The 14,743-nt window shown below is 48.8% G+C and overlaps 1 protein-coding gene and 1 long non-coding RNA gene across 8 annotated transcripts in view; one reads left to right on the forward strand and one right to left on the reverse strand.

Moving 5' to 3' along the window:
• The window catches only part of RBPMS (RNA binding protein, mRNA processing factor), a 196,358-nt gene that overhangs the window by 11,925 nt on the left and 169,690 nt on the right, over window positions 1-14,743 (reverse strand). For all 6 annotated transcript variants that reach the window (XR_009459964.1, XM_059722392.1, XR_009459963.1 and 3 more), the window contains one exon: window positions 6,920-6,989. Coding sequence is in view for 1 of the 6 variants with exons in the window: in XM_059722392.1 (XP_059578375.1) it covers window positions 6,927-6,989 (63 nt within the window). In the remaining 5 variants the exon portion in view is untranslated. Of the gene's footprint in view, window positions 1-6,919; window positions 6,990-14,743 lie in introns of those variants that run through there.
• The window catches only part of LOC132248646 (uncharacterized), a 32,925-nt gene that overhangs the window by 9,776 nt on the left and 8,406 nt on the right, over window positions 1-14,743 (forward strand). The window lies entirely within an intron of this gene.

Here is a 14,743-nt window from a genome sequence, read left to right on the forward strand (position 1 = left end):
GTGCCTAGGCTGGGTGGGACAGAGGGACCCACCGTGGGCAGGACAAAATCCCTTGGTGGGCCATATTCATCCTGTGGGCCATATTTTGTCCACCCCTGAGGCAGGGTGTGGAGGCTGAAGGGAAAGAGAATGCTGTATCCAAACATGCCTGCTTCTTCCGGGGATATTTTTGTCATGCTTGGAGGCTTTTATCCCGCATGTGCGTTTGTATGCTAGCCTTCTGAAACACTTTCAAAACCGTTTGCAACGTTACAAATGTTATGTCTGGCCGCAGCCTTTGAGATGTCCTTAATGGAAACCTTCTCCTCCACCTAAGCAACATCCAGAAAAGCATGCTCCACTTTTGGTGCCACTTAACCAGGGGTGGGCAATTATTTTGGGCAGAGGGCTGTTTTACTGCGTTTTGGTGAGCCATCGAGGGCCACATGCCAGGCAGCCAGGGGCAGATATATATTAATTTTCTAATTTTTTTAGGGGTCCCATGGGCCGGATAGAATAGCCTGGCAGGGCGCATCTGGCCCATGGGCCTAATTTTGCCCACCCCTGACTTAACCACTGCAGCAAACACTGTTCTGCCTAAAAGTGCAAAAGGTTCAAACACTAAGCCTAGGCACTATCTGAGCTCTGCATCCTTAGCTCTCTCACCAGGGGAACAAACAAACACAGCCAAAAATGCTCAGTCTTAGACCAAAACTGAAGGCCCCACAACATGAGCCATGGGGGAAGAACAAATCAAAGACATCAGAGTGAGCTGTGCCAGGTCTTTCTCGACCAGTCCCACTCGCAGAGATCTCACCAAAGTGACACATGCAGCATACAAGCTGGCTTCGCTCAGAGTTGCCTACCAAAGACATTTTTGTTACTGACGCTGTGCAAACATTTTTATTGACATGTTCTGGATTCTGTAAATGCAAACCTTTAGTCAGGATCTGGATGGCAGCAAGATGGGCTGGATTCAAACTTAGGGGTTTAACACCAAACACAGTAAAAAAAAACCAGTGTGGTTGTCAATAAAAAGTTTGCAGACTGTCAGTATTTTTTTTCTTGGGTTGGCAACCCTGCTTCACTGCACCAATGGTTTTACACTGTGCTGCCTCCCTCCCCTTACTCACCCCCTACACTCTGATACCCCCAACAACACCCTGTATTGTGCTCCCCCACCAGCCCATCACCCAGCCTTATCCCCACTAGCCTCCGCTCTCTGGCCCAGCACTTACCCTCCCACGTAATGCATCTCCCCTCTACCAGCCCGGCTGCTCTGTCCCAGCCTCACCACCCTTCCTTGTCCTGTCTAGGGCCATGCAGCCCTAAGTACCTGAAAGGTGAGCAGTGTTACAGGCAAGCAATGGGAAGCAGCAGCAGCAGCATATGGCTGAGGTGGGGGGCGGGTTAAGGCGGCTTCCCTAGGCTACAAAGCCCTGACAGAACTCCCTGCAGGGTGCTGAGCTCCCATTCAGCCACCAGGTGGTGCTGTTCTACTTTGTTTATTAATGCTTTGTATCCAGCCTCTTGCCAACAGGAGCTTCAATCAAGCTTAGTTTTTTTTTAAGGACAGCTCTATTTTTTGTGGATTTTACAGATAGGTGTTTTTTAGCTTTTTTTTTTTTTTTTTTTTTTTAAGGCCTGCTTGAAGAGTTATGGACAGTTGGCAACTCTGGTCCAGATATAGTCAGGGACCACATGGCACAACTTGTACTTTGGACTGGGGGGAGCTAGAGTGACCCAATGTGAGTCTTATGGAAGCATATTCTCTTCCCATGTCCCCAGCATGAGGAAGTCTCAGAGGGGGAGGAAGTTCCTTTCCCACAGCAGTGGCTCCCTGAGTCCACGTTCTCTTTTGCACTCTAGTGAGAGCAAATGCTTAGGGCAGATTTCTACTTCACCTAGTGGGAGACCAAAGCATATCTTGCGACCAATTCTAAATTACCAGACTAAAGTGGAGAAGCCATTCTAGTACCCCCTCTGGGTATATGAGTACCCTCATTTTATCAATAGGGAGATGTCTGCATGCCTCTACACTATAATCTTAGCTTGTAACAGGGGTACTTACACAGTATTCTTAGGATCTTAGGATCATTTTAGGATCCCTCTGTGCAGGGGTAACAGCTGCCCGTTTCACAGCAGGACTGGCCTATGGCATGTGTAGTACCGGCAGCCTCTTTGTGTGGCGCACAGCAATTGGGGAGGAAGTGGAGAATACAGTGGCAGATAGGGCAGGGAGCACAAAGCAGAGCACCAGATTAGGCAGTGGGAAGGGATTGGAGTGGCACTCAGGGAAGGTTGGTGCCTTCCCTCCCCCTTCCACCCCATTACAGAGAGTCTGAAAAAGGCCTCCTTTCAGCCCTCAGCTTCAGAGAGAAATGCAGCTGTCCTGGAGAGGGTTGGATTAGGAGTGGTCTCCCTTGGAACACCTTTGCCCTTTTTTTCCAAAGGAAAAGTGTGTGTGTGCATGCGCACATGATTTTTAAAATAAAAGCGTGCTAATCCCTGCATGCCAGCTTGGCAGAGCAACCAGGCCTTCAGAGGGTGAGGTAGAGGCTGGGCATGTTTTGTTTCAGCAGTAAGAGTGAAGTAAGGGAGCTAAGAAAATACCATTCCCAAATATGGCTTTGTGTGCATTCTAGCTAGCTATGTTGGAGCAATCCTTATTTTGGAACAAAAACTGGTTCCCAAATCCTTGAATATGATTTTTCATATGTCTCTCTCATTTTAATAACCTGGGATGAAAATAGCTGTTGGACACTCTGTCCTTTTTAAAAAAAGACAGGTCCAAGATGTTTAGGCTTTCACGCAACAGTCCTTTTCTGACACTATGAATATTTCTAACAGCCTTCGTGGGCCAGCACAGTGCCATTGCTGCTCTGCTCTGGCTTCCTGAGACAGCAGTGAGGGCACAGGGAGAGTAAAACAAAAGATGTGCTGGGGAGAGACAGTGGTGGCATGAGTGGCATTTGGTGACTGACCTCTAACAGTGAGCAAACCCCCTTCCTTGTCATTGCTGCCCCAGCTTGTTATTCTGGAAATCAGACAAGAGTTGAGCTTTGATTTTTGGCTGGTGGGAGCTGTCCTTCTCTCTTTGGGGTCAGGGGGAGAGGGACAAAGGACCAAACAAGGGACAAATGGGTGGCCAAAACAGCAGGTGAGGGTGGTGCCTTTGCCAATGTCTGGGTCTGGGGAAGGGAGCACTCTGTGGTGGGAGCAGCTGGATAATGCCGGAAAGGGGAGGGAAAGGACAATTTAGAGTAAATTGTTGTGGGGGGGAAGGGTGAACCCACTCTGAAGAAGTGGCTTTGCTGTTGGATTTTGGGTGTGTCTGTCATTCCTATACCTCCTTGTTATGACTATGTCTGTGTGTTACCTCTATGTCCATCTAGGCTATTTAGTGCCATTTTTGGGGGACAGCACTGTGATCACTGCAACATGGCATGACTACTAGTGCCAGGAGGTCTGTGAGGATCTCTTCAGGATTATGTGCTCAGCTAGTGACAGGATGTCTTGAAGCACTAGGATTTCTATGACTTGTCAAGGTTTTTCTGAGTTATCGGGTCTGGAAGGCACGGAGGTCTCTGTGAGGTGTGCCAGGACCTCTCTGAAACAGTGTGTGTGACCATGCCTAAGTGTCTTTGTGGTATCAGGTCTGAGGCAGTGTTTCTGGATGGCACTGAAATCTCTTTCATGTGGTGCACCCGAATGGGGCGATGGTGTCTTCTGGCTTAATTGTTTGTATTGGATTTAAAACTTCAAGTAAGGAGTTTCTAAACTGACTAGTGATTTGAGGTCCCATTCACAATGGCTCTCTGGCTTGTTTTCCTGGTGTCATGGCTCAGGTTTCTAGCACTGCCGGCCAGCTACAGGCTGGATCATAGCAGTGATCTGAGGTCTCAAAATGTGGGCACTGAAACTTGCTATTTGCATTTGAAAATCTTGTCCTTCATGGCTCCAACATCACCCTGTGCAGATAGCTGCCGAGGAAAAGCACAGTTTCCTATTGCTACTTCCTCACTATCCCTCCTGCAGGTCCCACCAAAGCTCCCACAGTGTAGGGGCTTGTCTACCCACACCTCTGTGGGAGATTGAAGTTTTAGAGCTGGAGAAAGTGATTGGGGCTAGACAATGGCATGGTGGATAAAGGTCTCTGGCACTGTCTGCCTGGCCCCTGCCTCAGCACAACCTCTCATTGTAGGTGACATTGCACATGCCATCCAAGTAATCTTGGTTTGGTACTATCTGTTGCTCTATAAGAAGTATCTCTTCCAGGTTTTAGTTTGCCCTGCTGTGTTTATTACCTTTTATATTAAAAACACATAGGTAGGGAGAAGTAGAAGTGCAGGGGTGCAGCCAGATCAAGGTCAGTGTCATGGAGCAGGTCTGTGATCCCACCCTCTCCAGGACTGCAAACGTCCTTGAAAGCAATCCAGTGAGAAGATCCCTAGCTCCCTTCCCCTGTAAAAAGCAGCACCAGGGAGATGGGCTGCCATGCTCTGGGAGCGCAGGGCCATCTAGGAAAATCTGGTAAGATGCAGCCTGCCTTAGTTCTAGCCAGGGAGTGACTAACTTCTCTCTTTTAATTTTTACAATTTAGGTTTGATCCCCATATGGGACACAAGATCTTTCCTGCCTCAGGCAGGGGGTTGGATTAGATGACTGCTTGAAGTCCCTTCTAGCCTTACTTCTCTATGATTTCCCTGCAAGTAGCGGCATCATTTTATTTGGAGCATGTCTCTCCCAGCCTCTCTTCTAAACTTCCATTAAAAGAGTACCTTCATTTGAGAGGGTAAATCCCTGCTGAGCTGTAGTGATCTGACATGTGCATTTGATTTGCAGCACCCTAGCCCCACCTGCTGTGGGGAGGGAGTCATCTTCCAGTGAGACGTTTCTTAACTGTTTGGACCTGGCTGTTGTCAAGAGTAAGGACGGCTTGCTGCATGTGCACCAGGGAGGCCAAATTAATGGACACCCCAAGCTTTCTTCTCCTTGGGGAATTTGGGCTCTCTCTCCTCTTCATGCACCCAGGTCTTTTAGGTCAAAACGCCCTCATAAATCAGCTCTGTTGGACTCCAGCAATAGCAGCAGACCAGGTGACCCTCAGCAAACCAGAACCCAGCATGAACCAGAACCCAGCATGACAGGGCATCAAGGCAAGGGTAACCAGTCAGGCAGGAAGCTCAGAAGTGCTGAAGGACCCCTCTTCAGCTGAGAGGTCCCTACGACCTTGACTTGTGATTCCACATGGCAAATGTTAATGACAGAAGTAATGTGTGCTTGGTAGGGAACTTGTGGTCTAAACTGAGTGACAGTCCCTGAAATCAGAAATGCCTGGAAGGGCCCAGTACAGCCAGAGCAGCTGGACCAAACCATCTAGCCACAATGCTACGCTTTCAGAAAGCCCTGCTAGTCATCTCCCAGCCCCAGCTCATCCAGGCCTGTGACATAGGCAGCACCGTGCCTCTGTCCTGTCCCTGGGTGCATGAAAAGCACTAAATAGCAGAAAGGGAGAAGGAAGGGCAGTACTGCAACTAGGGTGGGATGACGGGCAGCAGCACTGGGCACTGATTAACAGCTAACAGCTGCTGTCACAGCTGTGCAATTACATCAGTGGCACAGTGGCAGCCAGAAGTTGCCACTGCCCCCATGTGTCCTCCTGTCCTATGCACCCAGCTGCCTTGTTACCGTCTGAGGAAGGGAAAAGGTGAATAAAAGTAGAAAGATCAAACAAAGTGAGAGAGAAAAAATGATAAAGAAAAAGGAGAAGAAACTCATCCTTTCCTAATGCCAGCTATGAATGGTTAGGTCACAGGAAGAACAAAAGAAAAGAATACAAGAAAGCTCCCTGCATGGGACAAGCTACTAAAGCTGCTTCAATGTGAACTATCATCTTAATGCCCAAATGACTCCAAGAGAATGATAAGATGTCAGAATCTGCCTGGTGGGGTCTTGGTGATACGGCACAGAAAACACCTCTGTAAATCTGGAGATCTGCAAGATATCTCTGATTGTCCCATACAGACTGACTCAGAGCCCCACACCACAGCAAAAGGAGCTGTCATTAGTTCTGCCATATCAAGACCCTTCCCTCCACTCTACCTGCTGTGATTACTTCAACCTCCTCCTGGGAAGTGAATCTGATGTGGCAAGCATCCACTTATACCAGGGTTGGGCAGAATATGGCCTGAGGGCCACATCCAACTTGCCAGGCCATTCTATCCAGCCCACAGGGCCCCTAAAAAATGTAGAAAATATTTATCTGCTCCTGGCTGCCTGCCATTTCCCTGCCTTCCTGCCCCTTCACTGCTCCCCTCCCACACCACATGGCTCCTGACTTGCTGGATCAGGGAGCATGGGGCCTCGCCAGTACCCTGTGTGTGTGTGTGAGTGTGTTTGTAGGGTGAGTCTTACATGCATACCCCACCATACACATACCCACACCCCCCACACCAATCCACCCTCCCCAGACACACCCACACCCTTCCCCACACCCCACACACAATCACATGCTCCCTGATCCCACACCCACAGCCCCCCACAAACCTATACCCAACCCCCACAATATACAAGAGTAAGACTTCATTTTAAGCTATTGTGCAATCACCTCTATGTACACTACACAAACACGTGTAAGTCAGGACAAAAATATTTTTCAAAATCAAATTAATGAATATTTTAGATGTTTACTTTTTAGAATATAAGTTGGTATTTTTCTGGTTCCAAGATGGTAAAACCCCTTGCTGAAAGAGTACTTCCAGGGGCAGGGGAGGGACTTCTGGTGGCAAAGGTCAGGGGCTAGGGGACAGACTTCCAGTCACAAGATGGCAACCAGGGGGCAGGGCATCTGTATAGAGATACCCATGCAGCCCTTGAAAGCTTGCTAAAACTGGGTAAGTGGCCCTGTGCCCGAAATAATTACCCGCCCCTGACTTACACAGTATTCAGCAGAACTGACGGGACTTCCAGCCCTGAGAAGCAGCCTCTGATGGAGGAAGCCAGCGCATCTGAAAAGACAACAGATGTGGAAGTGAAATTTGGGCTGCAATATACCACATTTGCTATTTGCATAGAACACCTCTAAGAGGACAAAGCAAGAGTAAGGTGCCTGTCCTGGGCTCACCTGAAGTGCCCAGATAGCCTGATCCCCAAACCTGGGTCCCTGGCACACATTCATTTCATGACACAATGGGATCTGATCCCCAATTCCAACAACTGAGCCTCCTACTATGCCACACATGCATGGCAGGAGGTGCAGTTGTTGGGATTGGGGATCAGATCTCAATCATGCCATTACTACTTCTCAGTGCAGGGGGAACCCAGAATCATAACCCCAGGCTCCCCTCTCTACGAGCAAGTTGAAAGAAGAGCGTCTGCTCGTGCAGCCAGGTCAACAATCAGCTGATTGTCAAAACCTCATGCTCAGCAGCTCTGGCTGTGCTGCCAGGCCCAGGAGATCAGAGGCTCCCAGTAGATAGGAGGGAGCTGAACAGCATCCCCCACTGGGGAACTTTAAACCCCAGCTGTCACTTCTATGAGCACCTTGAGAACTTGGGAGTTGCTCCCTGATGTCTGGCTTGATGTACTTCTGCCTCTGGGGATCAGACAAAGGCTGTGCTACCCCCAGCTCATCCCACTGATTGTGGATAGGACAGCTGTGTCCTACCTAGACCCTGTGACTTTCCATTGCTGAGTCTAGGTTCAGCTGCACATGAAGATCTATCATGGGTTAGTCTCAACATGCCAAATATTCAATGTAAGGCATATTACAAGCGAGCCACAAAGACATTACACATTATGTGGAGTGTCTTTGTGGCTCATTTGCTATATTATCATGCCATAAATTGGTTTTAACTTATCAGTTTACTATTTATGGTGTGATTAACATCTTAACCAGGTGTTAAATGTAGCATATGCCAGAGAACCCTTGGGTTCAGGCACTTTTGACCCTGGGAAGGTAAGATCCACAGACTCAACTTGTTGGCATGGGTTCTATTCTGTTTGCAAGAAGGCCATACAGAGTTGACTTACAGCAAGGGCCAAAAAGAACTTTCCTTAGAATAGGTGCCCTATGGCCCTGCCTTCTGGAGGGACCAATCTGGGGCCAGGTCTTGGAGGTGGCTGAGCAGACCAGAGGAGGCTGGCACATATGTTTGCAGATCTCCTTTGTGCTTACTTCCCTCTTACCACTGGGACTGTGTGCAGGGATGGGCCTTTCTGCAGGGACAGATCCTAAATACACAACAGAAAACCCAAAAGGCCCAGAACACTAGCCAAGTACTGGTTCAGTGTAGTGTCTCAGACTGCCCCATATTCTCCCACCAAGCCAACAGCAGCAACTCAGGTAATGCAAGCCCCCCCACATTAGAGAGTGCCCTTCGCATTAGTTTGATGCTCCCCATACCAACTGCATGTACTTGAGGTCTGAGCTCTAAAGCTTAGCATAACAGAAGTTTCCTGCACTGATTCCTGAAGATACTGCACAACTGTTGCTAAAAGCTTGGAAAAGTGCCTGGAAAAGTTCCACTGGGGTTACCACATTCACTGAGCCTTCCTGAGTCCAGCTCCTAAGCAAAACCCCCCACATAATTGAAGCTCTGAGGGGTACTGCAGATTTGCAGAGGGTAAAAGGCTTCCTAGCTCATTCTCTTATGGTTACCAGCTCCATAGGACAAGTGGGATTAAGAGGACTAGAGACATCTTCCAGCTACTGCACTTGGTACTGGGGGCTATGCACTGCCAGCATGGGCAACTGGTGCCTCTTGAGTCAGGGGGTACCATATCGCCAATGGGGGAGGGGAGTCCCCCAGCAGCCGATTGACGACCGGTGGGGGGAGGGGGTTCCCCAGCGGCACTTCTGTTTTTGTGGCTGGTGCTTCCAGGGGGTGCATGGCTGATCTCAGTGGGTGCATGTGCACCCGCAGGCACCCCCTATGCATTGCCAGTGACTGTCAGGAAGGCCCATTTCATACATGTTTAGGGCAGAACAGACATACCCAGTGTTGGTTGGCCTGTAAAGTGGCTTTTCCTTTCCCCAAATATAAAGCAGCATCGCCAGGAGTCTCACTGGAAATGGAAGTTTGGGTCTGATCTACCTGTCTTAATCGCTTAATTTTACAAGTAGCCCCTGTGGCCAATGGCCTGGCCTGTGTCTAAAGCCCTACTCAGTAGAAGGCTGTGGCATCGCTGGCTGCACAGTGACATTTACTAATTTGGGCAGTTTTCACTTGGCTGCTGAGCTGATCAGTAGCGTAAGACACAGCAGACTAATACATTTCAGGCTGATGCCTGTTGTACAGTCAGCACTGGCTCCTGAATGTGAACAGGGCTGGAAGAGGAAGTAAGCAAAGGGTTTTCCCACATTACCAGCAGGCCAGAAGGTTGAGGAAAAAACATGGGCTAGACCAAAGGAGAAACATGAAGGCAAGAGACAAAGTCTGGGTTACCTCACAAGTCGTGTACAAATTACCTCCAAAACCAACCATTCCTCAAGCCTTTGGCTAAATCCTAGCAGGTAAGGCAACATCGTAAGGACCTTCACACTGAAATTATGAAGGCTGAAAACACCGCTTGCTATTTTGGCTCTGGATTTCATGCCAAATTAAGACCAGGCTTAATTAAGCTGGTTGGGCCCATTCAGACACAACACTTAACAAATTCTCACAGTGCCAACATGCAGTGAGGTGAAACCTGATGATTTTGGCTGAGGTTTTTGTTCATCTGAAGTAAAACAAAAATAACTGAAAAGCAGGAGGATCAAACACACATAAACTGAAACAGGTTAAGGTTTCATAAGCTCTTGCAAATGGAGACCACTACTTTAGAAACAATTCCATGCCTCTAGGACCGGGGTCACCAACCCTGTAGGAGTGCTGGACCAAATTAACAGAACTAGCTCCAAAAACAGGCCACCACTTCCAGCCCAGCTGCTACTGTTGCTGTGTGTCCCCTCACCCTCCACTGAAGTGTCACCAACCTGCCACCGACCTACAGTGTGGGTAGTAAACATCCAGAACAGAGGAGTCTCTCTTATGAGAAGATGTGTGTGTCAGGTGGTTGAGACTGTCTATTTGTATGCATGTATAATCTTCCAGATGGGAAATGGATGTTGAGGAGTTAGTGAGCCATCCACTTATACACAGGAGCAGAGGAGTAAGAAGGGAACAAGGCATTGAAGGGAGAACAACAGGCTGAAGCTGGTGACCGAATGCAGCTTTTTATTAAGTCCCCCCTTTTTGTGTTTGGTGAAGGTGTAAAGAAATTGTGAGGATCCTCCCAGGATGCCCAGGAGTATGTCATGGATCTTTGAAAGGAGTACATTTTTCAAACTCTTTGGATAGCAGGCTTGACCTACAGGGAGATGGCCATCCTGATTGCATGGAGGCCTTGCTATCTTTCAGCACAGGAGACAGGTGAAGAAGCCAGTTTTCTTAATGACTGACCTGGCTTCATGGAAGCTGAGTGCTTTGCAGACATCTAAATAGGGCCATCTCCTCTCAGGAGAAGGAGAATGCTTGGAGCAAGGTGACAAGGTTCCTTGGGTGAATTTGATATCTTTTATTAGACCAACCCAAATGGTTGGAGAATAGTTATTAAGCAAGCTTTCGGGTTCAAAAACCCTTCGTCAGGCTAAGGAAGCTTCAGCAGTTGGTGTGTGCTCTTCCTGGATAGAATGAAAAGTAAAGAAGCCAGGGGCTGGGCTGGGGAGTCAGTTGCCAGGCAGATTGTAATGCATCAAAAATCCAATGTCTACGTTTAGTCCCTGATCTCTAGTATCCAGCAGGTTGATGAAATGGAGCTCATAGGCTCGTCTCTGGGAAGTGTTGTGTAAGTTCCCCTTGAAGATCAGGACTGAGAGATTGGAGAGAGAGTGGCCCTCCTGTGAGAAATGTGCCCCCACCGGTAATTGGGTGTTTCTGTCTTTGATGGATTTCCGGTGTGCATTCATTCCGGTGCACAGTTGTTGTTTGGTCTCTCCTACATATCTTCCATCAGGGCATTTGGTGCATTGGATGAGGTATATTCCATTTCTGGAGGTGCAGCTGTAAGATCCTGGGATGCTGATGGCTCTGTTGTGGGGTGTAGTAATAGTGGGGGTGGTGGAGATGTGTTGGCAGGTTTTGCATTTCTTGTCCTGGCACGGTCTGGATCCTTTTGGTGTGTTCTGGGCTTGAGGAAGTTTGCTTCTGGTGATGAGGTTGGCGAGGTTCGGTGCTTGTTTGAAGGCTAGGATGGGTGGCTCTGGGAAGATCTTTTTTAAGAATAGGGTCTCTTTTTAGTATGGGTTGCAGTTGTTTGAAGATTTTTTGTAGGGGTTCAAGGGAGGGGTGTTAGGTCATAACCAGCGGTGTGCGATTTGTGGGGTTTTTTTTTTTCTGTACTGCAGCAGTTCTTCACGTGGTATCTGGGTGGCTCTTTCAAACATGCGATCTACCTCTCTGGAGGAGTGTCCTTGCTGGGTGAAAGCCTTTTTAAGATTGGTGAGGTGGCAATCCCGGGTGTTCTCTTCAGTACAGATGCGGTGGTATCTGAGGGCTTGGCTGTATATCACAGCTTTTTGGGTGTGTTTCGGGTGATTGCTGGTTCTGTGCAGATATGTATGTTGGTCTGCGGGTTTCTTGTATAACGTGGTCTGTATTTTATCGTTTTGGATACTGATCCTCGTGTCTAAAAAGGAGATGCTGGTGCTGGAGTATTCTAGAGAAAGTCGGATGGAGGGATGGTGATTGTTGAATTTCTGATGGAACTCAATCAGAGATTGCAGGTTTTCAGTCCAAATGATGAAGATGTCATCGATATATCTTAAGTATAGCAAGGGTTTGATGGTGCAGTTCTTGAGGAAGTCTTCTTCCAGGTGACTCATAAAAAGATTGGCATATTGTGGGGCCATTTTAGTGCTCATAGCTGTTCCCATCGTCTGGAGGAAGTGTTGATTATTAAAAGTGAAATTGTTGTATGTGAGGATGAAGTGTATAAGGTCAGTAATATCTTTGGGTCTGTAATCTGTGTTGTAATCTTGTTTCTGTAGATACGTAAGGCAGGCTTGGACACCATCCTGGTGTGGGATGTTGGTATATAGGCTGGTAACGTCCATGGTGGCTAGGAGTGTGTTGCTGGGAAGGTGGTCTATGTTTTTAAGTTTCCGTAGAAAGTCTGTAGTGTCTTGTACAAAACTTGCTCGGTAGGTGACGAGCGGTTTTAGGACTGATTCAACAAAACCTGATATTTCCTCAGTTAGTGGAGCAAGGTGAAGAAGTCAAGAATGTTAGAATATTTAAAATATGGTTGTGAGCTATATGCCTGCCTTAGCTTCCCTACATTCCCATTCATTATTACTGTATAATAAAGTTGAATGAATGACTCAATCTCTACACTGAACTCAAGGAAGCGTGTGATGGCAAAACAACAGAGGAGTATTTGGGTTGGTATAGAATGGCACATCAAGACCTGGATGGAGCTAACCACAGAAGGAAGAGCATGCTGGTAAAGATGATGGAAGCCTAGTGACTAGACATTAACTTACAAACAGTGCAGGGCAACAGGAAAGGTGTGAAAAGATTATTAGATTACATTTTCCTTGGTGCATCACAGGGAAGCACCAAGACTTAAACACAGAGTGGGACAGAAACACAAAATACATCCTAGGAGAATCAGGCAGGTTGAGCAGTGACTCCTACTTTTGTGGGCTGTCTTAAATTTGGCTTGGCCATAGTAACTTAAGGACTCTGCCTGCTGTGACTGATAAAAACTGGCTCATTTCACTGCAGTTACTGCTGGTTGCATTACTTCCCTAAGAGGTCAAGCCCTCAGAAGAAGCTGAGCCATGTTTCACTTCTGGGTGGGGCAATAGAGACAAGCAGGAATTACATATTTCAGGGCCCGATATCATTTTGGAAGCAGCCATGGGTTTCACTCTTATTAAGAATCTCTAACTAGGGCTGGCTTCAAGAGAGACTCAGAGAGAAAGGAGGGGGAGTGAGGTCTTGATTGTGATAGGTGGGGGAAGCTACTCCAGCAGTCACTCTGGGCCAGTATGGGAACTACACTTTCTGGAAAAGATTTTTCACTGTAAGTTACCTTGCCAGGTAAAACATTTAATACCTGTCCCTTTGGCCAGAATAGGTGCTGTCTGGATAGACTTGTTGGCCACAGGGCCAGAAAAGGCCATTTGGACCACCTAGTCTGACCTGCATAGCACAGACCAGATGGTTTTAGCTAGGGATTCCAGCACCCAATTCAATAGCTTGTGGTTTTGCTAGAGGATCCTTTAGAAAGAGATGTTTAGTTTGGGGAGGGAGAATGCACCATGTCCATGGGGAAGTTGTCTCAATGGTTAACCATTCTCACTGTTTGAAATGTGCATCTTCTATGTGGTCTGTATTTATGTAGGATGACCTCTGAGTCACTGGATTCTTTTTTCTTTGTTTGCTACATTAGAGCCTTCTACAGACAGAACCTTCATAGTAGGCGCTTGTAAGCTGTGATCAAGTCACCCAAGCATGCCAAGGTTTGTTAAAATTAAACATCAGTGGATCAAAGATTGCCTCATTTTAAACTCCTGGGCAAAAGTTACACGACCCTGATGACTTAAAAGTGTTTAATCCTAGTAGCTCAGGAGTGAGCAAAATATGGCCTGCGGGCCGAATCTGGCCTGCCAGGCCATTCTATCCATCCTGTGGGGACCCTAAAAAATTTAGAAAATTAATATTTATCTGCCCCTGGCTGCCTGCCAAAGATGACAAGGCACCAGGGGCAGTAGGACCCAGGGGAAGCTGGCAGCAGGACCCAGCTGCTGTGCCGGCCCCAAACCCCCACCCCCACTCCCAGCTGGAAGCCTCTGCCTAGCAGAGGCTTCTGGCCTGGGATTCCAAGGCTGTTCCTGCCTCCCTGCTCTGGAGAAGGAAACTCAGATAAGAAGTGGGGGAAGGCAGGGGAGGACTGCAGGTGATCGCCCCAGTCCTCAGGGCCAGGACAGGTTGGGCTGGCTCAGCTCCTGTGGTCCCAGCACTGTAGCCAGGAACCATGTGGTGCTGGAGTAGGGGGCGGGGAGCAGAGAGGAACAGTGGCAGCAGCAGCAGGGGGGCAAGTGGCTGCGAGCGGGTGCATGGAAGCATGGCAACAGCTGGGTGGGAGTGCAGGGTTCATGCTGGTGTCCCAGGGTCAATGCTGGCGGGATGGCAGGAGTGTGGGGCCCGGGCCAGCAGGGGCTCTGTGGAGCCGGGCTGGTTTGCGCCAGTAGGGAGAGCAGGGAGCCAACCCAGCTCCATAGAGTCCTGACAGGTTGGGCCCCATGCCAGTTCGGATCCCTGCTGCCCCGCTCTTGGCCCCGCTGGCGGTGGCCCCAGGGCTCCTGAGTGCCCACTTGCTGCCACTTCCCCCATGCCACCTGCTGCCACCATTTACCTTCTTTCCTGCCTGCTGCTGCCGCCACCATTTCTCTCTGCCCCCTGCCTGCACTCTGGCACCACCTGTTTCCTGGCTCCAGCGCCAGGGCACAGGACTCAGCAGGAGCCGGCCCAGCCCCCGTGATTCTTGGCTGGCTCTGTGTGGTGCTGGCTGGACCAGGCCAGCTCCTGCTGCATCCTGCAGTCTTGGCTGTGCAGCTGGGACATGGTGCCAGAGAAGAGGGTTGGGGGGCTGGACAGGGAAGTGGCAAGAGAAGGGCGGTGGTGGCAGATGGAGCAGGGAGAAGTGGTGGCAAGCAGGAGCATGGAGCTCACGCCAGGGCCAGGAGCAGAGGAGCATGGATCCCAGGCTTGGA

Source organism: Alligator mississippiensis, chromosome 2 (genome assembly GCF_030867095.1).
Source record: "Alligator mississippiensis isolate rAllMis1 chromosome 2, rAllMis1, whole genome shotgun sequence".
Taxonomy (NCBI): domain Eukaryota; kingdom Metazoa; phylum Chordata; order Crocodylia; family Alligatoridae; genus Alligator; species Alligator mississippiensis.